The sequence below is a fragment of the Bos javanicus genome, chromosome 11, assembly GCF_032452875.1.
Source record: "Bos javanicus breed banteng chromosome 11, ARS-OSU_banteng_1.0, whole genome shotgun sequence".
NCBI lineage: Eukaryota > Metazoa > Chordata > Mammalia > Artiodactyla > Bovidae > Bos > Bos javanicus.
The window spans coordinates 101,440,752-101,468,039 of NC_083878.1; the positions used below are offsets into that span (position 1 = coordinate 101,440,752).

General features: G+C 51.0%; 1 protein-coding gene and 1 long non-coding RNA gene across 28 annotated transcripts in view; one reads left to right on the top strand and one right to left on the bottom strand.

The window, feature by feature from the left end:
* Positions 1–16,667: 16,667 nt before the first annotated feature.
* RAPGEF1 (Rap guanine nucleotide exchange factor 1) overlaps positions 16,668–27,288 on the bottom strand; it is a 136,990-nt gene continuing 126,369 nt past the window's right edge. For 24 of the 27 annotated variants that reach the window (XM_061433906.1, XM_061433905.1, XM_061433915.1 and 21 more), the window contains 10 exons: positions 26,541–26,707; positions 24,623–24,819; positions 23,609–23,794; positions 22,973–23,057; positions 22,737–22,831; positions 21,410–21,488; positions 21,229–21,330; positions 20,260–20,357; positions 19,122–19,250; positions 16,668–18,957 (listed from right to left, as the gene is read on the bottom strand). In XM_061433906.1, coding sequence (XP_061289890.1) covers positions 18,807–18,957; positions 19,122–19,250; positions 20,260–20,357; positions 21,229–21,330; positions 21,410–21,488; positions 22,737–22,831; positions 22,973–23,057; positions 23,609–23,794; positions 24,623–24,819; positions 26,541–26,707 — 1,289 coding nt within the window. In that variant the 3' untranslated portion in view covers positions 16,668–18,806. The remainder of the gene's footprint in view (positions 18,958–19,121; positions 19,251–20,259; positions 20,358–21,228; positions 21,331–21,409; positions 21,489–22,736; positions 22,832–22,972; positions 23,058–23,608; positions 23,795–24,622; positions 24,820–26,540; positions 26,708–27,288) is intronic. The other 3 variants (XM_061433900.1, XM_061433908.1, XM_061433907.1) reach the window with 3 other exon arrangements.
* Positions 24,643–27,200, top strand: LOC133257674 (uncharacterized). Its single transcript, XR_009739642.1, has 2 exons — positions 24,643–24,726; positions 26,634–27,200. It is a non-coding gene; the product is annotated as an uncharacterized LOC133257674 (long non-coding RNA).

Genomic DNA, 27,288 nt, shown 5'->3' on the forward strand with positions numbered 1-27,288 from the left:
AAAAGAACAATTTTTTTAGAAGGAAAGTACATGTGTTATAAGGCGCCATACAAGGAGTCTGGGACAGCTAGTGTTTGGACAACAAAAAAAACCCAATGCCTCTAAAAAGAGCAAAGAACAAAATGCCATGCTATGCTATGCTAAGTCACTTCAGTCATGTCCGACTCTGTGTGACCCCATAGACAGCAGCCCACCAGGCTCCCCCGTCCCTGGGATTCTCCAGGCAAGAATACTGGAGTGGGTTGCCATTTCCTTCTCCAATACATGAAAGTGAAAAGTGAAAGTCAAGTCGCTCAGTCGTGTCCGACTCTCAGCGACCCCATGGACTGCAGCCTTCCAGGCTCCTCCATCCATGGGATTTTCCAGACAAGAGTACTGGAGTGGGGTGCCATTGCCTTCTCCGAAAGAACAAAATATCTGCATAGAAAGATGTAATATCATAAAATATCTAGCTTTCTTAAACAGACTTAATGAAATTCCAACAAGAAAGCCAAGCTTTTAAAACTGACAAAGATGTTTAAAAAATTAATATGGAAGGAAAATGTGCAAAAATTGCTAATTTTTTCAGTTTAATGAGGGAAAACTACCTTCACCAGATTTTGAAACTTACGATGAAGCTGCAGTAAACGCAGGGTGCAGCATGGCTTTGCCACAGAACTGGAGTGGTGAAACACAGAAAGCCCAGAAAGCATTCCAAGTGGATGCGGGACAGTAATTTCTGGCCCAGATAGCATTTTGGTTGAGTCAGGGCGGACAGTAAGCAGAGTTGGGTAACTGGTTAGAAAAAAAATGATTCTCCTCCTGTTGTATAAATAAAGTCCAGATGGGTTACAGAGCTAAGTAGTATGAAATAAAGGTGTACTAATCTTATATGAAGCTTAGGGGAGTATTTTTATAACTTCAGGGTGTTAGGCAGCGTGGAAGGGGCGGCCTCCCAGAATCTGGAATACTGTCGAGGAGAAGACTGGTAGCTTTGAGTTCTGTGTGTTAAGGAAGAACTTACTTAAACCGTCGGATGATTTTTACTTATCAGATTGGAAAACATTAGATTGATTCCGGAGCTGGTGAAACCTTGACCCTCTCATTTGTCGCTAGGGCGGTGTGCATTGCTACCCTCTCCGTAGAAAACGGACTATGGTATCTATTAGTGATATGTGTACTAGGTGTTAATGTGCATGTACGTGCAAAGACCAGAGTCTGGGAGCATGTGTTCCAAACTGCTGAGAGAGACTGCCTTTGGGGAGGGACTGGCACTTGTGCAACACATGGCTGAAGTGTAAAATGCGGGAGTATTCATGGGTTGTGCAATTAAAAAACAAGGAAAAAACGTGTGTGCCTTTTGACCCAGTCATTCCAGTTTTGGGATCCTCCAGGGTCGAAGAAGCCATCTGTTTGGACAGACGTTTGTCAGTGTTGTTACTGAAGGGCCCTGAAGGAGAGCTGGCTGGGGCAACTCTGGAATGAAAGCTCTGAGGACACTGGGCCGCGTCCTGATTTGGGGGATGTTAAAATACACGTCTGAGCATCACAGCGGGGTGGCGTCGAGGTGTTTGACTTGGAGAGTGGTAGAGAAAGGCCTTCCTGAGAAGGCTGAGTGTGGGTGCAGGCGTCCCCAGGTGGTTCCATCATTTTGCATTCCCACCAGCACCTGTTGGGGGTCCCAGGTGCTCCACAAACTCATCAGTCCCTGGTTTTTGTCAATCTTTTACATTTTAGGGCTTCTGATTGTTAAAACTACGGTGATATTTCAGTGTGGCTTTAATTTGCATTTTGCTGACTAATGGATGATATTGGGCTTTCTATCATGCTCATTAGCTATGATGATGATTTGATGATCTCTTTTAAAATTTTATTTATTTTTGGCTGCTCTGGGTCTTCGCTGCTCTTGAGGGGGTTTTCTCTAGTTGTGGTGAGCGGGGGCTCCTCCTCTGTGCTGCAGGGGCTTCTCACTGCGGTGGCGTCCCTGGTTGCGGGGCACAGGCTTTGGTAGTCGCAGCTTGTGGGCTCAGCTGTTGCAGTGCGTGGGGCTAGGTGCTCTGCGGCATGTGGGATCTTCCCAGATCAGGGATGGAGCCGTGTCTCCTGAGTTGGCAGGCGGATTCTTCCCCACTCCGCCACCAGGGAAGTCCTGGATCACTTGTGCTTGTTCAAGTCTTGTGCCCGTTTTTGGGCTGGATTGTCTTTTTCTTATCAGTTCAGAGGAGTTCTTTGGCGCTTTCTAGGTATGAGCCCGGTGTGAGATTCAGGGATTGCAAATACCTTCTACTTTTGTAGCTTCCCTCTTTGTTCCCTTAACAGTGTTGTTGGATGAAAAGAAGTTCTCAACTGTAATTATGCAGGTTTGTCTTTTCCTTTATGGATTGTGTTCTTTTGGCTTTAGAAAAATTTCCCTGCTCCTGGGCCATGATCAGATATTCTCTTTTGTTGTCTTCGAGATCTAGAAGCATTATTGGTCTCTTTTTATATCGTTTTCAGATTTCCACCCAGCTGGACTAGATCCTAGAGGTCCGTTTGTCTGTTTTGGTTACCACAGTCATACTTCATTTCTGAGACTTGATAGTAAGTCTTGCCATTGAGTGGGTCAGGTCCTGGCACCATCTTTGAGGGTCTGGATCATTTACAATCATTTGTATGCACAGTAAATTTTAGAATTAACAATTCACCTCCTAAAAGCACTGGGATGTTGGCTATGATCGCTGTAAGTCTATAGATTCATATGGGGACAACAGACATCTTCATAACACTGTTTTCCCAACAAACGTGGTGAATCTCATGTTTAACAGGTTGTTTAAACAGTTCCCTTGATTTCTTGTGTGTGTGTGTGTGTATACAGAAAACCTGCACATCTTTTGTTAGTATCCATAGGGTATTTGATTTTTGCTGCTATTATAAATGTGATCACTGTTTTGTTACTTGCTAGTGTACAAAAACGCAATTGATTCTTGGCTTTGAATCCAGCACCTCTTTCTAAATTCACTTATTCTGGTAACTTACCTGGAGATTCTGTTGGATTTTCAATTTGCACGGTCTCTTCTATGTATAGTATTATAATCTATATATATAATGAGTTTTTGGTTTTCCTTTCCAGTCCTTACTCTCCTTACACTGGCTGGGACCCCAAGTACAATGCCAGGTAGCAGAGCTGACAAGGGCAACCTTCTTTTTCCTTGTTTCAAAAGGAAGGCTTCCACATATCCTGTTATCAAGGAAGTACTCTTCTATTCCTGTTTTGCTAAGAGTTTGTGTGTTTGTGTTTAATTACACTTTTTAATCATGCACGGGGAAATTCTCTGTGGTCCTGTGGTTGGGACATGAGCCTCCATTGCAGGCAGGATCCCTGGTCAGGAACTAAGTTCCTGTGAGCCACTCAGCTTGGTGCAAAAAAAAAAAAAAAAAAAAAAAAACAAAACCCATGCACAGATACTGAATTTCATTACTTTTACACATCTGCTGAGAAGGTTATCTCACTTATTCTCTTAATATGGCAACTTCATGTTGATTTTCTAATGTTAAGGTAACTTTTCACTCCTGGAACAAGCCATCCTGATCATGACGTGTTATCCTTTTTAATACATGATGGATTGTTTCTGGATATTTGCTTTACGATTTCTGGTACCTGTGCTCATGAGTGAAGTTGATCTGTAATTCCATTCTTATCTGTGGCTTTGATAGCAGGGCTGTTACACGAGTTGGGGGCTTTCCTTTTGGAAGTGTTGTGTAACATCATCACTTCTTAGTGTTCTTGAGAGGGGCATGTAAAGCTCCTCTCCAGCGTCATAGATTTGTTCATTTCTCCACGGCGGCTCTTGCCTTAGACATTTTGAGGCTATGTAGTTAGATGCAGTGCAAAGAGGCATATATATTTAGAAATAGTTAAATCTTTCTGTTGCGTGTACCTTACAGCTTTCCAGGGATCACTTTAACTCCAGTAGTGTCTTTTGCCTTTTTTTTTTTTTAATATTAATATAGCTACACTAATTTTGGGGCAGCTGTATTTGAAAATAAAAGTATGGAAAAAGACATACTCTGCTTTCTGTCTGAACCTTTATATTTTAGGTAGATACATCTTGTTAACAGCACACAGATTTTTGTCTGACAGTCTGCCTCCCAACTAGAGAATGTAGTACATTTATTTATTGTAGTTAAAAAAAAATAAGGGTTTGAATCCACCACCTCACTGTTTGCTTTCTACTGGTCCCACCAGTGCTATTCTTCTGTCTCCTTCCTTCCTTGCCTTTTATTTATTTATTTTTCAGTTCAGTTCAGTTTCTCTCAGTCGTGTCCAACTCTTTGCAACCCCACAGACTGCAGCACACCACGCTCCTCTGTCCATCACCAACTCCCAGATCTTGCTCAAACTCATGTCCATTGAGTTGGTGATGCCATCCAACCATCTCATCCTCTGTCGTCCCCTTCTCCACCTGCCTTCGGTCTTTCCCAGCATCAGGGTCTTTTCCAGTGAGTCAGTTCTTTGCATCAAGTGGCCTAAGTATTGGAGTTTCAGCTTTAGCATCAGTCCTTCCAATGAATATTCAGGACTGATTTCCTTTAGGATGGACTGGTTGGCTCTCCTTGCAGTCCAAGGGACTCTCAAGAGTTCTGCAACACAGCTCTCACATCCATACATGACTACTGGAAAAACCATAGCTTTGACTAGACAGACCTTTGTTGGAAAAGTAATGTCTCTGCATTTTAATATGCTGTCTAAGTTGGTCGTAACTTTTTTCCCAAGGATCAAGCGTCTTTTAATTTCATGGCTGCAGTAACCATCTGTAGTGATTTTGGAGCCCCAAAATAGTCTGTCACTGTTTCCACTGTTTCCCCATCGATTTACCATGAAGTGATGGGACCCGATGCCATGATCTTGGTTTTCTGAATGTTGAGTTTTAAGCCAACTTTTTCACTCTCCTCTTTCACTTTCATCAAGAGGCTCTTTAGTTCTTCTTCGCTTTCTGCCATAAGGGTGGTGTCATCTGCATATCTGAGGTTATTGATATTTCTCCCAGCAATCTTGATTCCAGCTTGTGCTTCATCCAGTCCAGCATTTCTCATGATGTACTCTGCATATAAGTTAAATAAGCAGGGTGACAATATACAGCCTTGACGTACTCCTTTCCCAATTTGGAACTGGTCTGTTCCATGTCCAGTTCTAACTGTTGCTTCTTGACCTGCATACAGATTTCTCAGGAGGCAGTTCATGTGGTCAGGTATTCCCATCTCTTTCAGAATTTTCCACAGTTTGTTGTATTCCACACAGTCAAGGGCTTTTTGGCATAGTCAAAAAAACAGAAGTTTTTCTGGACTCTCTTGCTTTTTCGATGATCCAGCGGATGTTGGCAATTTGATCTCTGGTTCCTCTGCCTTTTCTAAATCCAGCTTGAACATCTGGAAGTTCACGGTTCACGTATTGCTTAAGCCTGGCTTGGAGAATTTTGAGCATTACTTTGCTAGCGTGTGAGATGAGTGCAATTGTGCGGTAGTTTGAGCATTCTTTGGCATTGCCTTTTGTTGGGATTGGAATGAAAACTGACCTTTTCCAGTCCTGTGGCCACTGCTGAGTTTTCCAGATTTGCTGGCATATTGAGTGCAGCACTTTCACAGCATCATCTTTCAGGATTTGAAATAGCTCATCTGGAATTCCATCACCTCCACTAGCTTTGTTCGTAGTGATGCTTCTTAAGGCCCACTTGACTTCACATTCCAGGATGTCTGGCTCTAGGTGAGTGATCACACCATCGTGATTATCTGGGTCGTGAAGATCTTTTTTGTATAGTTCTTCTGTGTATTCTTGCCACCTCTTCTTAATATCTTCTGCTTCTGATAGGTCCATACCATTTTCTGTCCTTTATTGTGCCCATCTTTAAGTTGCCATCTGAAAAGTTTCCTTGGTGTCTCTAATTTTCTTAAAGAGATTTCTAGTCTTTCCCATTCTGTTGTTTTCCTCTGTTTCTTTGCATTGATCACTAAGGAAGGCTTTATCTCTCCTTGCTATTCTTTGGAACTCTGCATTCAGATGGGTATATCTTTCCTTTTCTCCTTTGCCTTTTGCTTCTCTTCTTTTCATAGCTATTTGTAAGGCCTCCTCAGACAACCATTTTGCCTTTTTGCATTTCTTTTTCTTGGGGATGGTCTTGATCACTGCCTCCTGTACAATGTCATGAACCTCCATCCATAGTTCTTTAGGCACTCCTTTGAATCTATTTGTCACTTCCACTGTATAGTCATAAGGGATTTGATTTAGGTCATACCTGAATGGTCTAGTGGTTTTCCCTACTTTCTTCAATTTCAGTCTGAATTTGGCAATAAGGAGTTCATGATCTGAGCCACAGTCAGCTCCTGGTCTTGTTTTTGCTGACTGTATAGAGCTTCTCCATCTTTGGCTGCGAAGAATATAATCAATCTGATATCAGTGTTGACCATGTGGTTATGTCCATGTGTAGAGTCTTGTGTTGTTGAAGGGTGTTTGCTATGATCAGTGTGTTCTCTTGGCAAAACTCTATTAGCCTTTGCCCTGCTTCATTCTATGCTCCAAGGCCAAATTTACCCATTACTCCAGGTATCTCTTGACTTCCTACTTTTGCATTCCAGTTCCCTATGATAAAAAGGACATCTTTTTTGGGTGTTAGCTCTAGAAAGTCTTGTAAGTCTTCCTAGAACCATTCAACTTCAGCTTCTTCAGCATTTCTGGTTGGGGCACAGACTTGGATTACTTTGATATTGAATGGTTTGCCTTGGAAATGAACAGAGATCATTCTGTCATTTTTGAGAATGCTTCCAAGTACTGCATTTCAGACTCTTTTGTTGACTATGGTGGCTACTCCATTTATTCTAAGGGATTCTTGCCCACAGTAGTAAATATAATGGTCATCTGACTTAAATTCACCCATTCCTGTCTATTTTAGTTCATTGATTCCTAAAATGTCGATGTTCACTCTTGCTATCTCCTGTTTGACCACTTCCAATTTACCTTGATTCATGGACCTAACTTTCCAGGTTCCTATGCAATATTGTTCTTTATAGATAGCATCAGGCTTTACTTCCATCACCAGTCACATCCACAATTGGGTGTTGTTTTGCTTTGGCTCCATCTCTTCATTCTTTCTGGAGTTATTTTTAAACATTATTTATAACTATTTATTTTTACACTTTATTTTAAACATCCTTTTTGGCCGTGCTGGTCTTGATCGCCGCGCAGGCTCTTCTCCAGCTGCAGTGAGCTGGGGCTCCTCTCTCGTCGCGTGTGTGTCCTTCTCACTGTGGTGTCTGCTCTTGCTGGGGAGCGTGTGCCCCAGGGAGAGCGGGCTCAGTTGCTGTGGCTCCTGGGCTCTACTGCACAGGCTCAGTAGTTGTGGAACACAGGCTTTATGGCTCTGGCACATGGGATCTTCCTGGAGCAGGGATTGAACCCGTGTCTCCTGCACTGCAGGCAGATTCTTCACCACTGAGCCACCAGGAGTGCCCCCTTGCCTTCTTTTAAATCAAATTTTTTTTTTTTCCTTAACTCCTTTTCATCCTCTCTGCTGGCTTGGTAGTAATGCGTTCTTTCCCTCTATCGTGGTTCCCTAGGGAGAACACACTTGCGTTCTTCCGAGAGCGTGGTACTTTTTCCCCTTTCTAAATAATTTAAGAGTCAACTCGAGAATCCTCTGCTTGTGTCTTCTTCCTGCGTCACACGCTGTTGATATGGATTTTATTTTCCATATCTGAAACCCCATGAGACATGCTTATTGTTTGATATAGTTCCTGCTCATTTAGGTTTACTACATGTTGACTTTTTTTTTGTGGCTCTATCCCTCTCTCCTGCATGTCTGATTTTCCATTTGGGATGATTTCTGTTCGGCCTGAAAACACTGTTCCATCTTGTCTTGATGTAGGTCTGCTGGCGATGAACTGGTTTTGTTCTTCTGACAGTATCTTGATTTTTTGCCTTCATCCTTGAAAGGGATTTAGAGTGAATATGGAAGTGTGACTGGTGATTTCTTTTCAGTACTGAAGATACACCGTTGACTTTCATCCCCAGGCACTTCTGTTGGGGAGTCTCATTCACGGTACCTTTGATGGTAATGTGTTTTTTTTTTTCCTTCCCTTGTCTACCTAAAGATATTGTTTTCGTTTTTGTCTTTCAGAAGGTTAGGACCATGCCGTGCCTGGATGTGTACTCTCGCCCTCCCTGTCCATGGGTCCAGCCAGCCTCGGGTCACGTACTGTGCGTCAGATTTGGGGTACTGACCCCTGGGGGCAGAGGGCTGACTCTGGGACTGGAGTTTGGTATCCACAGCGGGTCTTGAATCCAGTCCCCTGTAGGTACTAAGGGACCACTGTATTTCTTTTTAATTATCCCACTTGGCATTCATAAGTTTTCTTGAATTTAGGGCTTGATGTTTTCCAGTCAAGACCAATCAGAAGGCACAAACTATGGAGTAATTTGAACAGAGAAAGATTTTAATGGAAAGAATTATTAACTGTAAAGGGAATGCTAAAGTTCCCCTGGGGTGAAGATGAATACCCCAGGAAAGCGGGTAGGCCCTCAGGTAGGCGCTTAGGAGGGCCACGAACCCAGAGCCAGGATTCAGAGCTCGTCGTTGGAGAAGCTGTGGTCGCAGCCCTCTGCGGGGCGGAGAAACACCGGCTCATGCCGGCCAGAGCTGGTTCAGTGCTGAGGCTGAGGGTGGGCACAGAGGGTGGCACCCGGCCTGGGGACCACAGCGAGGTAACCAGGTCGGGACCGCAGGCTTGCCGAGAGACGGCCAGGTTCGGGGGAGGGTATGGCCGGGGAAGAAGGTGCTGGACGTCTGTAGCCACGTGCCTCTGGTTTCCATGAGGTCAAAGAAGAAGGAAGTGGTCTCCACTCCAGGGGCCACCACCACCACAGTCTCCCTGCAGTGACAAAACCCTGTGCTTCTCTGCACATGAGAAGCGCTCACGGCCGCGCCGCAAGCGTGAGGAACAAAACATTGACCACCGGCACAATCGATTTTGGAAAACTTTTTAAAAAACAGCATTATTGAGGTATGATCTGCATGTCCTTTGGAGTGTAACGGCGCGTGCAGGACGTTTGCAGAGCTGTGTAAGCGCTGCCGCTCAGCAGTTTTCAGACAGTCCCATCACGCCGACAGGCCCGTTGTCTGCTGCGGCCCGCGCCCACTCCCAGGTGCTGCGCCGCCCTGTCTCAGGTTTGCTGTTTGTGCACATTTCGTTTAAACAGAAGCAGGAAGTGTTTTTGAGGCTCATGTGTGTTGCGGGTCAGTTCATTCCTTTTTTTTTTTGAATCGCTGAATGGCGTCCCATTGTACGGAAGCACACTGGCTTGTCCTTTCACCAGCCGATGGCCGTGTGCATCCCTTGCACTTTGGGGCTGCTGTGAACCACACCGCTGTGAACATCGCTTCTGCTCTGCGGCTTTTCCTTTTGCTGCTGGTACTGCAGTTACACAGACGACCTCTCACCCCCACGTCTCTTCCCATCTTGGCTTTTGTCCTTGTGTCTCTTCACGCTTCATCCGGCCCGCAGCCCCTGAACTACCTCCGGCTCACTAATGCTGTGCAACGTGTTCACCGAGTTCCTTGCATCAGCTGATGTGGAGTTTTTTGGTTTTAGAATTTCCATGTGTCCTCTGTGTGTTTTCCAACTAGTTGCCTCCACTCTCGATTCTGGCCTACACCAAGATCAGAGCAAGCATTGTGCTTTCGCGTCTGCGCCTGCTAACTATGGAATCCCTGCCTCTGCAGGTCTGACTCTGTCCGTTGCTTCTGGCCTGGATCTGTCCGTGTCTCTTGCCCTGTGTTCCTGGTTATTGTTCTATCAGTTCAGTGTAGTCGCTCAGTCATGTCCGACTCTTTGTGACCCCACGGACTGCACCACGCCAGGCCTCCCTGTGCATCACCGATTCCAGAGCCTGCTCGTTCACTGCTGTATATGACGCGGGAAATACCTGGAGGCCGAGGATGGCGCCTGCCGCCTCCAGTGAGGCTCTGCATTTACCCGGGCAGGTGTGCAGGTGCTGGCATTCCACTTCCAGGGACCGAGATGGTCTGAAGCCGGCTTGGCCCCGCGAGGGCTGGGTACTCATCGTCGTGGTCATGCTTTTATGCCTGGAAGGCTCCCTTGAGGGCTCTCAAAGTGTAGTCAGTTCTGGACTGTCTTCTGTTGTTTTACATCTTCCTCTTGTCAGAAGTGCTGCTGAGCCTCTTAGACACCTCTTCTGGAATTGGCAGGAATCATGTGTCAGCATCATGGATTTCTGCCCAGTAATTCTTCCTTCTCTTGCTAGCTCTCAGATGGATTCAGGCCTGGATTTAAAAATACTTGGTTCAGCTTTCTTAGCAGGGGAGCTGGTCTGAATTACCTAGCATGCCATTCCCAGAAGTGGAAATTCCTTCTTAAATATTTTTAGAATAAGCTTGTCAAGAACCACATAAAATTCTGGCAACTATTAAAGTCTTTATTGCTTTTAAAAATAATTTGTCTCCTTACTTTTGGCTGTCCTGGGTTTCACTGCCGCGTGGGCTTTTTTCTCTAGTTGCAGCGGGCGGGGCTACTCTCTAGTTTTAGTCCACGGGCTTCTCACTGCGGTGGCTTCTCTTGCTGTGGAATCATCCAGGACCAGGGACCGAACCCATGTCTCCTGCATTGGCAGGTGGATTCCTTACCAGTGAGCCATGAGGGAGGCCCCAACTATTAAGGTCTTCATTATTTTTGTTTTTAAATCTTATTTTTTCATTTTATAAAATACATAATTTTACTGAAGCCTAGTTGACATATAGCATTAGTTCCAGGTGTACAGTGTGATGCTTGATATTTGTATATATTGTAAAATGATCCAGTTAACAGGTATCACCACACAGGTAAACTTGTTTTGTTTTTTCTTGTGATGACAACTTTTAAGATCTACCCTATTGGCAACTTTCAAATATGCAATATGGTATTGCTAACCAGTCACCAGGCTGTGCAGGACACCCCCATGACTTACAATGTAACTGCGGATCTACTACCTTCTGACCCTCTTCGCCCACTTCCCTCACCCCTGCCTCCAGCCACCACCAGTCTGTTCTACCTGTGAACTAGGTTGGTTTTGTAGTTTTTTCCCAAATCCTCACCTATAAGTGAGGTCCTATGATAACTGTCTTTCTTTGGCTTATTTCACTTAGCATAATGCCCTCAAGATCATCTATGTTGTTGCAGATGGCTAAATTGTTAAACATTTCTTTCTTTTCGGCTGCAGTGGGTGTTCACTGCTGCACACAGGCCTCTCTAGTTGTAGCAAGTGGGGGCTACTCTTTGTTGCCGTGTGGTGCTTTTCAGCACGGTGGCTTTCCTGTTGCCGAGCACGGGCGTGCGGGCTTCCATAGCTGTGGCTCACAGGCTCAGCTGCCTGTGGCATCTGGAGTCTTCCTAGACCAAGGATCAAACCTGTGTCCCCTGCATTGGCAGACAGATTCTCAACCACTGGACCACCAGGGGATTCTAAAATCTCATTTTTTATGGCCGAATAATATTCCCCCGTGTGTATATACACCACATCTTTATCCATTCATCCATTGGCAGACACTTAGGTTGCTTCCCTGTCTTGACTGTGGTAAATAATGCTGCAGTGAACATTGAGGGTGCTTACAGGTGTTTTTTCTTTAACAGATAAAGGTTTATCCATTCTCATAACTCCTGCACCCACATACAGCTTTTGGAGTTTGTTTTTATTTGCTTTGGATAAATACCGAGAAGTAGAATTGCTGGCTCATACAGCAGTTCTGTCTTTACTTTCTTCAGGAGTCTCCATGCTGCGTGTCTTCCACAGTAGTCGCACCAGTTTACATTCTCACCAACAGTGCGTTTGTTATGGTGGTTCCGTTGCTAAGTCGTGTCTGGCTCTGTGATCCCGTGGACTGCAGCACTCCAAGCTTCCCTGTCCTTCCTTGTCTCCTGGAGTTTGCTCAGATTCGTGTCCCTTGAGTTGGTGATGCCCTCCAACCATCTCATCCTCTGTGTCCCCCTTCTCCTCCTGCCTTCAATCTTTTCCCAGCATCAGGATCTTCCCCAGTGATGGATTTCCTTTTCTCCACCTCCTCACTGATGCTTGCTTTTTCTTTTCATTTTGATGATAGCCATTCTAATAGGTGTGGGGTGGTATCTCATTGTGGTTTTGACTTGTATTTCCCTGCTGGTGAGTGGTGTATCTTTTCAGGTATTTGTTGGCCATCTGTATGTCTTCATTAGAAAAATGTTCAGGTCTTCTGTCCATTTTTTAAAAGTATTTTTTGCTGTTGAGTTGTATGAGTTCTTTCATATATTGTGGATATCAACCCCTCTTAGATATATGACTTGTAGGTATTTTCTCCCATTCAGCAGGTTACCAATTGGTTTTGTTGATGGTTGCTAGTGTAGAAAGAGTAATGTGATGTAGTCCCCCAACTTGTAGGTTTTTGCTTTTGGATTCAGATTTACAAAATCATTGTCATGTGATGTCAAGAGGCTTACTGCCAATGTTTTCTTTTGGGAATTCTGCAGTTTCAGGTCTTACATTCTTTAACCCGTTTTGAGTTAGTTTTTGGGTATGGTGTAACAGGTTTCCCAGCACCACTGGTTGAAGAGACTGTCCTTTCCTTATTGTGTGTTTTGGCTCCTTTGTCGTAAATTGACAGTATATGTGCTGGTCTGCTTCTGGGCTCTCTTCTGGTGATCTGTGTGTCTGTTTTTATGTCAGTTCCATACTGTTTTGATTACCATAGCTTTGTAATATAGTTTGAAGTTGGAGCGCATGATGCCTCCATCTTTTTTCTTTCTCAAGGTTGCTTTGGCTGTTCAAGGTCTTTTATGATTCCACACAGACCTTAGGATTATTTCTCCTATTTCTATGAAAAATGCCATTGGAATTTTGATAGGAATTGCATTGAATCCGTACATTGGTTTGGGCAGTATGGATATTTTAACATTAATTCTTCTAATCCATGGGCACAGATTTTCTTTCCATTTATTTGTCTTCTTTGATTTCTTTCACTAATATCTTAGAGGTTTCAGTGTACAGGTCTTTCACCTCCTTGGTTAAATTTATCCCTAGATACTTTGTGTGTGTGTGTGTGTGTGTTTTTTGATGCAGTCATAAATCATATTATACATGAGATTGTTTTCTTAATTTCTTTCTGATAATTCACTATCAGTCTATAGAAACAATACATTGATTTTGCATTCTGTAACTTTACTGAATTTATTAGTACTGAATTCATTTATCAGTTCTAACAGTTTTTTGGTGGAGTTGGAGGCTGTCCATACATAATATCATTCATCTGCAAATAGTTTTCTATCTTCCTTTTCAGTTTGAATGCCTTTTTTTCTTGCCTAATTGCTCTGGCTGGAACTTCTAATACTTATGTTGAATAAACATGGTGAGAGTGGGCATCTTTGTCCTGATCTTTTTTCTGGCTGTGCTGCACGACTTGAAGGATCTTAGTTCTCTCACTAGGGACTGAACCGCCACCTTGGCAGTGAAAGCGCTGAGTCCTAACCACTGGATCTCCAGAGAATCTGCTTTCGTGTATGTGAGCGTGTGTCTTGTCCTGACCTTTTGTCTTTTCGCCACTGTGATGTTAGCTATGGGCCTGTCACATGTGACATTTATGTTGAGGTATGTTCCCTCTATACTGTGTACCTTTTGTTGAGAGATTTAATCATAAATGATGTTGAATTTTGTCAAATACTTTTTCAATATCTGCTGAGATGGTCTTTTGGGTTTTATCCTTCATTTCGTTAATCTGGTGAATCATTGATTTACAGATGTTGAACCACCCTTGTGTCTCTGGAATAAATCCAACTTGATAATGATGTATGATCCTCTTCCTGCATTGTTGAATTTTGTTTCTAATTTTTTTTTTTGAGGATTTTTGCATTTATGTTCCTTAGGGATATTGGCCTGTAATTTTCTTTGTGGCAGTCTCATCTGGTTTTCATATCAAGGTAATTGCTGGCTTTGTTTAAAAACAAACAAACAATTTGGATGTGTTTCTTCCTCTAGTTTTTGGAAAAGTTTGAGAATTCGTATTATTATTTCTTCTTTGAATGTTTGGTACAATTCATCAATGAGGCCACCTGGCCTCAGGCTTTCATTGAAAAGTTATTGATTGTTGATTCAATTTCTTTACTAGTAATCAGTTCAGATTCTCTTCGATTCGGCGTTGATCGGTTGTATGTGTCTAGGAATTTGTCTTCTAGGTGCCACATTTGTTAATTTGTTGCATGTAATTGTTCACAGCAGTCTCTTTTGAGCCTTTGTACTTCTGTGGTATCAGCTGTAACAGCTCCTCTTTCATTTGGTTTTGTGTCCTCCATTTTTTTCTTGGTGAGTTTAGCTAAAGGTTTATCCATTTTATCTTTTCAAAGAGCCAGTTCTTAGTTTTATTAATCTTTCCCATTGTCCTTTTGTGTGCGTGCTAGGTTGGCTTCAACTAAAGTGTCCAACTCTTTGTGACTCTATGGACCATATCCTGCCAGGCTCTGTCTGTCCATGGGATTTTCCTGGCAAGAACAGTGGAGTGGGTTGCCATGGCCTCTCCAGGGGATCTTCCTGACCCAGGGATCAAACCAGTGTCTCTTGCATCTCCTGCACTGGCAGGCAAGCATTAGTGCCACATTAATTTGTTATTTCCACTCTGATCTTTATTTCCTTCCTTCTACTAACTTTAGGTTTCATTCGTTCTAACTCCTTGAAATTTAGTGTTTGAGCTTTTTGTTTCTTGATTTAGGTGTTTATTATTGCGGATTTTCCTTTTAAAACTGCTCTTGCTGCATCCTGTAAATTTTGATATGTTGTATTTTCATTCTCCTCAATGTTGTTTTTTACTCTGACCTCATAGTTGTTCAGCAGTATACTATTTAATTTCCAAATATTTTTGGATTTTCCCATTTTCTTGTAATCTTTAGTTTCATACCCTTGCAACTGGCAAAAATGCTTGATATGATTTCCATCTTCATTCATTTAAAAAGACTGTGGCCTAACGTGTTATTTATTCTGGAGAATGTCCCGTGTGCCCTTAGAACAGTGTGTTCTGTTTTTGGGTGGAATGCTCTGTATGGATCTCTAAGTCCATCTGATCGAATATGTTTAAGGTTGGTGTTTTTCCTCATTGACTTTGGATGGTCTACCCACTGATGTAAGTGTGGGTTATTAAAGTTCCCTACCGTTATTGTTAAGTCTCTCTTTAGGGCTATTAACATTTACTTTGTATATTTAGGTGTTATTTGGGTGAGTAAATACTTACAAATCTCTTTTCCCTATAAGGTCTTGCACATCTTTTATTGGGTTTATTCCTAGTATTTTAAGAAGTGTGATGTTAGTATAAATTGTATATTTTTAGGATGTTTTCTAGTGCGTGTGTGCATGCTCAGTTGCTGCAGTGGTGTCTGACTGCGACCTTATGCACTGTTGCCCACCAGGCTCCTTAGACCATGCGGTTCACTATAGATAGGGACGTGTTTAGTTTTTTGACTGTAGTTAACTGCCTTGATTTTCTTAAGTAATCTCTTAAATTAGCTAGGATATGCAGTATAACAATGAAAGACAAAGTGATGGTGGGGTCCTTACCTTGGTCTATTTTAAAGGAACTTGTTTGAATATTTCATTATTAAGTATAATGTTTGCTTAGGGTTTTCGAAAGTAACCTTTATCAGACTAAGGAAGTTTCTGATTTCTACTTAAGTAAAAATTATGAGTGGGTGTTTTTTTTTTTTAAACAGGTCTTTCTGAGTACTGAAGTGATCATGTGATGTTCCTTCAATCTGTTAATGTATTTATTCAGGAGACGCTAGGCCATGTTGTGAAAATTTATAAACCCTAAAATCTCAGCAGCTTAATGATTAGCACAAGTTCATTTTTCGATTCATGTAAAGCCCGGTATGGAACAGTGGAAGTGGCTCCTGACTGGGCTGCCTCCAGTCAGGCTCCTGCCATCTCCACACTGGGAATCTTTAGGTATGCCATGGTTGACAAAGTACACGTGGAGATGGCATGCCTGGTCCTACGTCCCCAGAAGGAAAGGTGTCCCAGGTGGGACTGTCCGATAAGGGGTCAAGTACATTGACCGATTTCCGATCACTCCGTCCTTGCATCTGAGATGAGCCCAACGGGGAGTACTGACTCGCGCATCCTGTGGTGTGGGTTGCTTCTGCATCAGCAACTTCACCTGCAGCTTTCCAGCCCTCGTTTGGTTTGATGTCCAGGTGGTGGTCCACTCATACCAGGCTGCTTCCCCTTCTTCTGTTCTCAAGGGCGTTTGCTTAAGATCGAAGCTACCTGTTCAGTATAAATTACCTGTTAAGCCTGCCTGGACCTGATGTTTGTTAGTGGATTTCCAACTCAACTTAATTTCTTTACTGTCACGCATCTCTCTGTAGTGCTTCTCTGGGTTGTAGTGTTTTACTTGTATGATTTTCACATCGAGAGGCTCTATGAGGTAAAGCTGACTGCAGAGTGCTTGGTATGTAATACAGGCTAAGGAGTAACAGATACTGTTCCAGGTGTAGCTTGCTGAGCATTCACAGACTTTGTAAGGTAGAGCTGTCCTTGCTGCCACTTCCAGGTGGAGAAACTGCAAATGCTGAGAAGGGATCACAGCGACGGGGACAGAAGGCCCCTCACCCCTCCTGCCCTCAGGGTGATCAAAGAAAGGAGACAGCTCAGATGGTCGCTTTGACACGCGGCATGCGGTGCACACACAGGCGGCCGCGGCTTTCATCTGTGTTTATTTTCCTTTCATATAAAAGTTACAGGTTTGAAATGTCTGCGGGAAGATGCCACGATCAGCCGGTTAGTCTAGTTGGGGATATATTACAATGTAATAACACTGGGAGGTGGTGGGGGGAGGCGCTGCTCAGAATCGGGGTTTAATTCGGACCTGGCACATGCCTGCCTTTGCCTTGACCCACTCACACCCGCAGGTGTGAAGGGACCCCCATAGGGGACCGAATCCTCCCGAGGGTGTCTTTGTCACACAGGCTGGCTCGTACACCTGACTTGGCCCCTAAGCCAGACAAACCACACAGCCAGGCTGGCAGCGCCTAGAGCCAGGGATGGGTCTCCAGGAGGTGGATGTGGGGAACCCTGAGCCCAATAAGTTAAAACACACACCACACCTGCTGTCCTCACGCAGGGGGGGGTCACCTGGCCCACCTGCACGGCGTGCCCGGTCTGCTCTGAAGTGAGGGGTGGCAAAGCCCCCCTGCACCCCAGGTCACGGCTGTGGGAACCACAGTCCACATGGTCCTGGGTCCTGAGCCACGGAGGCCCGGCTCCGCACACGCGGCAGCATCAGCAGAGCCGGCCAGGCCGGGAGGGAGGTGGGAGGGAGGCTGAAATGAGAGGACTCAAAAAAGCGGGAACAAACTAAAACCCAACCCCACACACAGTACTGTTCATAAACAGCGACTCTACACACACATTCCTTAAATAATAAAGTGACGCGTTCCGCCCAAGGATCGCTGCTGAGGGGTCGTAGCTGACATTTCAGACTCCTCCCCTCTGTGTACAGGACAGACACTTCTCAGTAAAAACTGTTTAGAAGCCCATGAAGGACTCAGAGTGACAGGGCTGTTTCTTTAAATAGTCAACAGAGATTGCTTCCACTCTTTTCATTCTGTTGAAACTGGGCTAAGCCTGGATCGAGCCTGCTGTTTGCCTGCCTGAGTCCCAAACCCAGGAACAGTGGGCACTCAGTGATGTGAAACTAATCAGGAGGGGGTGGCCTGCCCGCACGCCTAGGCCTGGCTGGCATGGAGTCCGGTGGGCACCTCTGTGTGCGGAGCCCCCACTGACCTTGCCTCGGATTGTCAGCCTCAGCAGCGAGAATGGCTTAGGGGAAAGCGCACCTGCCCCTGAAGACGCCATGCCTGGCGGGCGGGTCTCTGCAGCTGGGACCCTGTCCTCCCATGGGAGAGCCGGCAGAAAGAGCCTCCCACGCGGCAGAAAGGGCTGGAAAGCAGCCCGTCTGGCCCCAGCAGGCTGGGGACAAGGCGGGAGGGGAGCCCACAGGAGCTGGAGTTTAAGGCACATGGCAAGCGACAGAGGCAGGGCCACTGGCCCACCCTCCCCTCTCTGAAGGGACTCACCAAGAGCGCCGGCCCCGCTTAGCTGGAGTGATCCTTGGGGGGGGTCACGGCCTGCCTGCCCAGCTCCCACAGTGCCCGGGTTGGGGGGTGAGGGCGGGGGGAGACGAAGGGGCGAAACAGGACCGACACGGCTGCTGCTCAGGCTTGGCGAGGGCAGGCCGGTACCGTGAGCGGAGCCCCAGCTCCGGGCTGCTAAGGGGCCCCCTGTCGTACCTTTCCAGGCCAGGTGAGCAATGCCCCCCTCCTCCGCTGAAAAAGCAGCGCGTGGGAAGTGAGAGGAGTCTGCCCGGTCTCCCCGCCCACCTGCAGGTCCCGTCATCCATGGTCACCGGGCGGGCAGCCCCGGCCCGCAGGCCCCTGCCCCTGTGTCACAACAGCAGACTCAGACAGCGCCCCTGTCTCTCAGTCTGCTGACCACGTGCTCTGCGGCTCCCGGGCTCGGGGAGGGGACACAGGCAGAGCGGAAGACGGTGCGAAAGAAGAACCCCAACCAAACCCACACCGCCGGGTCACGGCTCGGCTGTGAGAGCTGCCTGTGGCTCCGCCATGGCTGGGGGTCTGCTCCTGTGCAGGACGGAGCCGGCCACGGGCTGCGGATGCCTGCCTGGCACGGCAGGGGCCTGCCCGGGCCACCGCCACCGCACAGGTCCAAAGTCCCTTCAGCCTCGGAGCGGCCCTGCGCCTCTCTTGGGCGTTCTCCTCACCCGCGGCAGCCGCCCCTAGGTCTTCTCTTCTCTATCTGTCTTCCTCCTCGTTATGTTCCTGGGTTTGATTTTCAGAGAGAGTTCCCATAGGGCCTCCTCGGCCAGGTGGTCACTGAAGTCGTTGAAGAAGTTAATGATGTCGTCATTTCTCCGGATGTCGTAGTGCCTGGGGGAGGAGGGGGCGGCCATGAGGGCCACCAGCCCTGGGACCCCCACCGCCCAAGCGAACGCAGGGGGCGGGTGTGCCCCCGCTGGCCCTCAGAGCTAGGGGCTCCCCTCTGCTCGGGCCCCAGGGAGACCCCGCCAGCCCCCCAGGACGGCCACACTCACGCCTGCTGGAAGCACCGCATGCTGTCCAGGATGTTGAACTGCTGCCAGCGTTTGGAAAAGTTCACCTTCCCATCAATATAGTCTGGGTTCCCCAGGTGGACGAAGGTGAGGTCCTGCAGGATGAGCCCCCTGGGAGACAGACAAGCTGGTGAGCACCCTGGGGGCGGCTCAGAAGGCAGCAGGTTTACGGGCCGGCGCCCCATGAGCGTGTCTGGGTGCTTGTGCTGCTTCTGGCGGGAACTCCTGACTCAGGTTCTGGGGCTCCGGAAAGGCGGGCTCAGGCCTGCCTGCTATGTAGGGAGCCCCGCAACCCTTGTGCTGGCCTGGCAGAGCCACAGTCCACCACGTACAAGCAACAGGGACAGGAGAACAGAACCCCAAACTCGGTGGTGGTGGGGGTCAATCCCTTGGGTTATCGGGTGCAGTCACATGCTTTCACAGAGGGCATGAAGCCACCTGACGAGGGGCGGGGCAGTTCCCCCAGCCGGGAAGGTGCAGTCTGCAGCTACCCACGGAGCCGGGGTGGGACGGAGGCAAGGAGGGGGCTGTGAGCTATAAAAGCCGTGTTTCTGAGGGTGCAGGCCTGAGGGACGTGCCCCCGGACACTCAGCCTCAGGTCACTGTGGAGTCTCCTGTCCCTCTCCTGGAAGTCCCTGCTGTCCGCTACCATACTAAGGGATCTGACATGCACAAGAAACCCACTTAGCTCTGATTTTTCCTGCTGTTTCCCAAGCATACGTGCCATGGATTCTTTTTGGTGAAAACGCCTACCCTCATCCTGGCCCACAGGGGGACCCATCCAGAGCTGCCTCAGCCAGGTACTCCCAGGGTCCCTGGGGAGACTGGAGGGACCTCGGGCTGCTGTGAGGTGCGGCCAGGCCCGGGACAGCTGAGCAGAGCACGGTGCCACAGGCCTGTCCACATGTGCGCCTGCACACGCTCAGGGACGGGACAGGGGGAGGAGCAGCGGGACGGGGAGGTGGGCAGACTGAGCCTTGTTGCTGGACCTTCGCTCGTCTCCGCCGTCTAACAAGGAGCACGTTTTAAGTACAAGCACAGCGTCCAGGTTGGAAACCTTTCCCCACGGGTCTGTCCACGGGGCAGCGAGCGAGGGGACCCCAAGGGAGGCTGTACTCACAGGTATGGGATGCAGGGCGGTTCCACCTCCGAGAGGGCGGCCCGGTAGGCGCGGAAGGATGACGAGCTGTCGATCAGCGTGCAGTACTCGGCCAGGCCCTGGTGGGAGGACGCGTCGTCCGTGAGCGCGGCAACACCGAGCGCCGACCCAGAGCCAGGCCCCCTGCCCCGGCCGCAGGCAGGCCAGGCCTGCTGTGGACACAGGGCCACTGCAGAACCACGTGTCTAAGCGGCCAGTGCCCATGTGAGAGCTGGGTCTGGAGCTCGGGCTGCTGCTTGGCTGTGCTCAGTGCCGCAGGCCGGGCTGTGCTGCTCCCTCCCCCTCAAGCCTGCCTTCCCGCCTCTCTACACTCAAGGCAGGAGAGTGGTGACACTGCTGCTCTGCACGCTGGGTGGGCTGTGCCCCCTCACCTGTCACGTGCCTCCTCCTCCAGGAAGCTTTCCCTGCCTTCTCAGGCCCTCTTATGGGTTTCTAGAGCAGCTGGGGGGAATGTCCCACTTCTCCAGACACCACTGTTCCATAACTGTCCCTTTATATTGTCGGGAGATGACTCCCAGGGAGCCCGGCCAACACCCAGCCCCGTGGGCCTTGCCTTGCTTCCCTAGGAACAGCTCCCACGCCAGGATGAAGGTGCCCCAGGACTCCTGTGACGTGGCCACACTAGCCTCTGTCCCCTCTGATGGGAATTCCCCTCCCTTCCCAGGACACGCCTACTCAGGTCTCAGGGTGACCAGCACCTCCTCGGGGCCTCCCGGATCCCAGACTGGGCCGGGCCACTCGGTCACGTGTTTGCTCAGCACCCCGTCCTTCTCCCTGAAGCGCTCCACCCGACAACAGGTCTGGCCTGGTCACAGGGTACCCCGTGCCTCACACGGCCCACCCGTAGCAGCCCCTGGGGAAGCTGGGCCTGGGCACTGCCCCCCACGCCCACAGGGCCCAGTGGCGGGAGACCAGGCGGCACCCGCCCACCTCTGAGGTCTGTTTCTGCCACTCCAGCCTGCGAATGGGGGCCGAGTCCAGCGCCGAGAGGATGGCCAAGTAGGAGTTGAAGTTGTTCAGCTTCCGTAAGTGCTGCAGGGAGGGGGAGGCAGCCGTGAGGGAGGGCGGGGACGGGTCGGGGGTCGCCTCTGGGGAGGGGGCCCCAAGTTACCTTCATGATCTTGATGAACTTCAAGAGCAGCCGTTCCCTGTCTTGGGCCTTTTCCTGCAACATGATTATCGACCGGACCCTGCGTAGACCGAGGGTGACAGCTGAGTGACTGGTCTCCCTCCGGGCCCCTGACTGGCCCTAAGAGTTGGGCATTGGAGGTGGGTGCCTGCACCCACTGGCCACGAGCCCCTGCCCACCAAGGGGCCAGTGCTGAACTCCAGGATGGGGATCTCTGACCCCATGGATGTGGGTGTTCCTGGTGAGCGCTGACCCCGAGCACCAGGGCGGCTGCAAACACCCCGTGACCAGCCTCAGGATCAGCTCGGGAGAAGAGGGGGCGTGTGGGTTAAGACGCCACCGTGCAGGCCACGAGGGAGGCCACCTCTTAGAACCTCAGCCGCAGCCTAAGGCCAGGCTCGCATGAGGACCTCATGGTGGCCTCAACCCCGTGCTGGCCAGAGGAAGTGCCCCCATCGTCTGACCCATCGGGGCACCGGCACTGAGTCTGCCTCGAGGAGCGTGGCTCTGAAGGGCCCCACCTACCCTCCTAGGGACGACCCAGGGTGTGTCTGGAGCCCCCAGTGCCCAGCAAGGGGCAGCTGGTGGCGGCACTCAGGGCTGCGTGGACCGGAAACCTCCTGGGCCTCTGTGGGGCAGCTATACCAAGCACATGCTGAGGTGCGAGAGGCTTCTGGGGGAGTGGAGGGGAGCAGGCCGAGGGGGAGAGGCCCTGCTTTCCCCAGCACACTATCTTCAGAGTGCTTGAAAAGTCCCACACGCTCCCTGGTGCTGGCGATGGGCTGTGTGTGGGTCAGGACGAGCCTGCCTGGCCGCCACGCCCTGACCATCCTCTTTCGGGCTGAGAGGCTGTGGGCGCCCCACATCCCACTGTGGAGCCAGTGGCTCTGCTGCGTTACATTGTAAACGCTCTGTGGGGTTTCACCCTGCTCTGAGGGGTTAAGGCTGAATCAAGTATTAACAGAGCCGCTCCTTCGCTGTTCTTCAGGCAGGCAGTGTGCCGGATCAGCCCTGGGGCCTTGGGGCCCTAAGCAGTGCAGGATGGCAAAGCTAAGACCCTCCCCTGAGGCCATGGATGGCAGACATTACTAATCAGTCCTGGCCAGAGTCCTCCTCAACTGGTCCCCAGGGGGCCCTTCTCGACACGCAGAACACGCTCTGTCCTGCCCTGCCTCTGGGTCACAGTGAATGCTCACAGGTCTCCAGAAGGAGCAGGGAGGGACGAAAGGGCAGCCCTTTCCCCTAGCCACGGGCACTCTGCGAAGGCACCACGGCCCGGCAGGAGGGTCCGCGCCGAGGCCCGTCTCACCAGTAGGACATGTTGTTGAAGTGCTCCGTGAACTGGGTCAGGTTCGGGCTCTTCTCCTCGTTCTGCTCTTTAGCCCAAAGCAAAACCTCAGGAATCTGAAAAAGCAGGGGGACCAGCTAGAACCCGGGCCCTCCGGCTCTGCTGGGAGCGGCGGCTCCTCTCACTCGGGGACGAGCAGCAGTGCTCACCCGGGCCAGGGACAGCCCCCACCCCGCCAGCCCCATGCATGGCTGTACCTCTATTTTATAAAAGAGCTCGGCGTCTAGCAGAGTCAGCTGCTCGGCTATTTCATGGCTGTGGAAGTCGTGCAAGGTCCCGGGCCTGGAAGACAGAGGCACTATATGAGCGGTGGGTGGACAGTACGGTGGGGGCCTCCCTGCAGGCCTCAGGAACACGACCTGTTTCACGGCCACCCAGAGACCGAGACGCCAACGAGGAGGTGATACACCAACACACCCCCACAGCCATGGGAGAGGGGCAGGCGGCAGACTGGAACCTGTACACAGATTCTCAGAATGGTCAGGGTGGCACGGGGGCTTTTGAGAATTACCAACAGTTGCTATATTAACACCAGAAAGAACTCAGTGCTGCCCACATCCTGAAAGGCACTCCTGCCCCCCGTCCTGGGATGCCCACACATGCCCTGCCACCCCACTTCCTGTTAAAATGGGATGGCCTACACATCACCACCCAGGAAGACAGGCCCAGCCTGGGGGACCCCGGTGGCTGGCCCTGAGGCACCCCATCACAGGCCCGTTCAGAACTGGACATGGGACTGGGGAAGGGGTGCGCCGAGTGAAACGGGAGCGGCGGCTGCTAGCACCTCTCTGCTGGGGGGGCCCGGAGCAGCCGGGCACACAGTGGGAGCTCACCTGGCTGCCACTCCCCGGGCCGCCAGGGGCTGGTCAGAGTTGGCGCACCGGAGCAGCTTCTTCTGGTCGACCTTGTCCAGAATGTTCTTGCGGAGCACGCGTGCTAGGCTGAGCTCCCCGCTGCGCACCAGGCGGAAGACCAGCTCCATCAGCAGCTTCAGGATCTCTTCTGTCAGCTCCACCAGGCTAGAGACCCAAGGGCCACGCGGGGAGGAGCAGGAGGCAAGCACAAGAAAAGGGCTGCTGGCACCAGTCCTGAAGCCCCCAAGACCCTGAGGGCCACGGGACACCCCGCAGCAGAGCTGGGAAACTGCTGGTGGGAAGGGAGCGGCAGAGGGTCTTGGGGTGGCTGCCTGTACCCTGCACCCTGCCGGCAGAGCCCCCATGGTGGCAGGTAACTGCTGTCCTCTCGGGGGATGCTCGGAAGCACTGGACAAGCACGAGGGGCCATGCTGGGCCTGGGCTTGGAGACAAATGCTGCCCGGAGGAGCTCCGGGCCCCGTGGGGGTGATGGGTCAAGAAGCCGTCTGGGCTCTGCGGACCGGACCCCCCAGAACCTTCCTGCACTTCCTCCTCACAGTGTGCCCCAGCCCCACCCCGCGGTCACTGAGGTCACTCCCCAGCAGGTCACCTCCCTGAGGGCAAGGCTGGGGGTGCTCTCTGGACCCAGGAAAGGAACCTCGTGCTCTGTGTTTGTTAAACGAAGGGAAATGGCCAAGTGCCACTCAGCGGAGCAGGGACAGCTGCAGAGGGCACGAGAAGGTCCCTCCCGACGCTGGTGGCCGAGGGCACTGCCCCCACGAGGAAGTCAGGGCCGACTAGGTCTGAGGGGCCAGGTCATCCTCCTGGGGCTCACGCTGAAGCTGGCAGGAGCGAGCCATCCAGGACCCTGGGCGGGGCGGTGGGCAGGTGACCCAGGATACGCAGGTGGAAATGTGACGGGAGGCTCAGGTCTCTGGGGAAGCCTGCACGCCGACACCTGCGGCCTGCCCTCCCGCGGGCAGAAGGACTCACCAGAGCTCGTCCACCACCCGCACCAGCACGAAGAACGTGTTCTTGCTCACACGCTTCTTGAATGTGTCGGCGAAAGGTGAGAACTTCTCGTACGTGGAGCCCGAGTTAAAGAAACAGCCGTCCTCGCAGGCAGGGGTGGGGACGTGAAGGGAAGGCCGCCCTCCTCCTCCTCCTCCTCCTCCCTTCCTGAGTGAACCCTGGGAACATGGGGAGGGCAGAGGCCTGTGCGGGGCGGCAGGGCTGTGAGGGGGGTCAGCCCGCACCTATTTGACCCTGAGGATCGCTCTTGACCACCAGCCTCTCCTGCCTGCAGAGCCGTTGCCTGCATGCCCAGGCCTGCCTCTCTGCCAGGGTGGACCCAAGGTCCCTGTGACGCACTGACACACGGCTGCCTCCTGAGCTCAGGCAGAGGAAAGCAGTTCCCTGGGGGAGGTGCACAGCCTGGCAGGGCAGGTCACTCTCGTCATCCATCCCCAGGTCCTTCCCCAGCTCTGGAGACCCACTGCCCCGGGGTGTCATGGCTTCTCGCTGCCCTCCTGGGTTCGCCGTCTCCGGACCCTTCTCGGCTCCCTCCCACCCGCTCTCTAGAAATGCACTCGGGAGGGAGCTGCAGACCAGGGACCGTGCTGGTGCCTGCCGCACCAAGGCTCGCCAGCCAGCTGTGCCCAGGGTCTTGGTGCTGTGACTTGTCCACTGAAATGCCTGAAGTGGCCACACAGAGTATATGCTGCGAAGCCGGGTCTGGGAGGCCTGGGCATGGGTGCATTTCCTCCACACTGCCATGCGGGTCCCATGACCCTCTCTGAACCTCGCTTCCCCTAATTATACGTGGTGGGAAATAGTATCAGGGCACTGCCGTGCAGTGATATAAGTACATAAAATGCTATCAGAGCTGAGTGAGGTCGCCCGTGCAGCGCTCTGCACCACAGCCGACACCAGGAGGGTCTCAGCAGGTGTGAGTCACTCATCACTGAGCCAGGACTGCGGCCACTGCAGGTGTGAAGCTGGAGGGCAGGAAGTCTGTGCGTGGGCCGTCTGGTTCTGAGGGCCCGGGGCCCCAAGGCGGGTCACAGAGGAGACGGAGGCCAGGCGGGGGACGCCTGGGCACAGGGGAGGGCGGGGAGAGTGGAAGGACTCAGGCCTGCCCGCCTAGGGCTGGGCTGTCCAGCAGGTGGCAGCCACGGGCTGTGACGCAGGACGAGGCCGGGAGGGGACCCACTTCTGGGACAGGAGCTGCAGGTCAGTCTTGGCAGGAGGGGCAAGACTGCATCTGAGAAAGAGGCGACAGAGCAGGTCCCTGCCAGCCTTGGGTCTTCCTTGGCCACTGCTGGGGGGCGTCGTCTCTGAAAGGGCGAGCCGTGGACGCCGAGCTTCTGTCCACTGCTGGGCCTGCTGGCAGGTGGAGGGGCCGGGCCTGCCCTGGGGTTGTTCCCTGGAGTCCTAATGCCCTCACGTCCCGTGCACTTTGTACCTGTCAACCCCGGTGCCCAGGGCTCAGCTCCCAGAGGCTGCACATGCCAGTGACCTGGATCCCCGGGACCCACACACTCCCTCCCTCAGGGTGCATTGTTCTCGTCATGTCCGACTGTGTGGGCTGTAGCCCTCCAGGCTCCTCTGTCCATGGGATTCTCCAGGCCAGAACACTGGAGTGGGTTGCCATTCCCTTCTCCAGGGGATCTTCCAGACCCAGAGATAGAACCTGTGTCTCCTGCATTGGCAGATGGATTCTTTACCGCTAGCACCACCTGGGAAACCCCTCAGGGCGTATCAGGTCCTTCCGTCTCAGAATCACCCAGTGATCACAATGGCCACCAGGCAGCACTCTCTGTTCCAAGCACATCACGTAACGTCACTCGGCCCTCTCAAGACAGAATGAGGCTCAAAGGAGCCTGGCCTGAGGCCTCAAGCCGGGACATACAGAGCTGGGCTGGGCACTGCCCCTCATCGCTGCCCCCACCCTGCAGACGGCTCTCTGAAGGAGGGTGAGGCGGCAAGGATATCTGTACTGCAGCTTCTGGATGAGCTCCTCAGGAGTGATGAAGGTCCTGTAGGTGGTCAGGAAGGCCTCGCAGTACAACACCAGATCTGGAGGGAGGAGCAAGGAACGAATCAGCTAGCCTGCTGCTGGTGTGGGCATTGATGGGCAGCATGCCCGCTGCAGGACGCGCTCCCCACTCTGACCAGACGCTGAGGGCCTCTTGTTTGCCCAAAGACTTGACGATTCGAGTCTTAACCATCACGGGCAAAGAGAACACAATTCAGACCTGTCAGCAGGGCTCTGAAGCTAAGTGACAGGTAACGCTCAGGGGCAGCAGGGCCCAGGAACAACCGCCTTGGGAGTCCCCACACAGTGAGAGGCTGAGGGAAAGGCCTGGGGCTCTGCCTGGCACACCTGGCACACCAGGTGCAGGCTCTGGTGCCAGGGGAGGGAGGGGCCCCCTAGGAGGAGCCTGGCCTGGAGGCTGGGTGGTACTCGGGCTGGCCGCTCCCACTCAACACCTCCCTTTCCCTTTAGGGAGCTTCTCGTCGGGGATTCCCAAACTTTCCAGATTCACAACGGTCCCTTTATTCACAGCTGTGACACACCCTCCTAACCAGGCAGTCTCTGACACTGAGGAAAAAATAGGGGAGTTTTAAATGAAGGTCCCTCCTGGAGACACAGGACC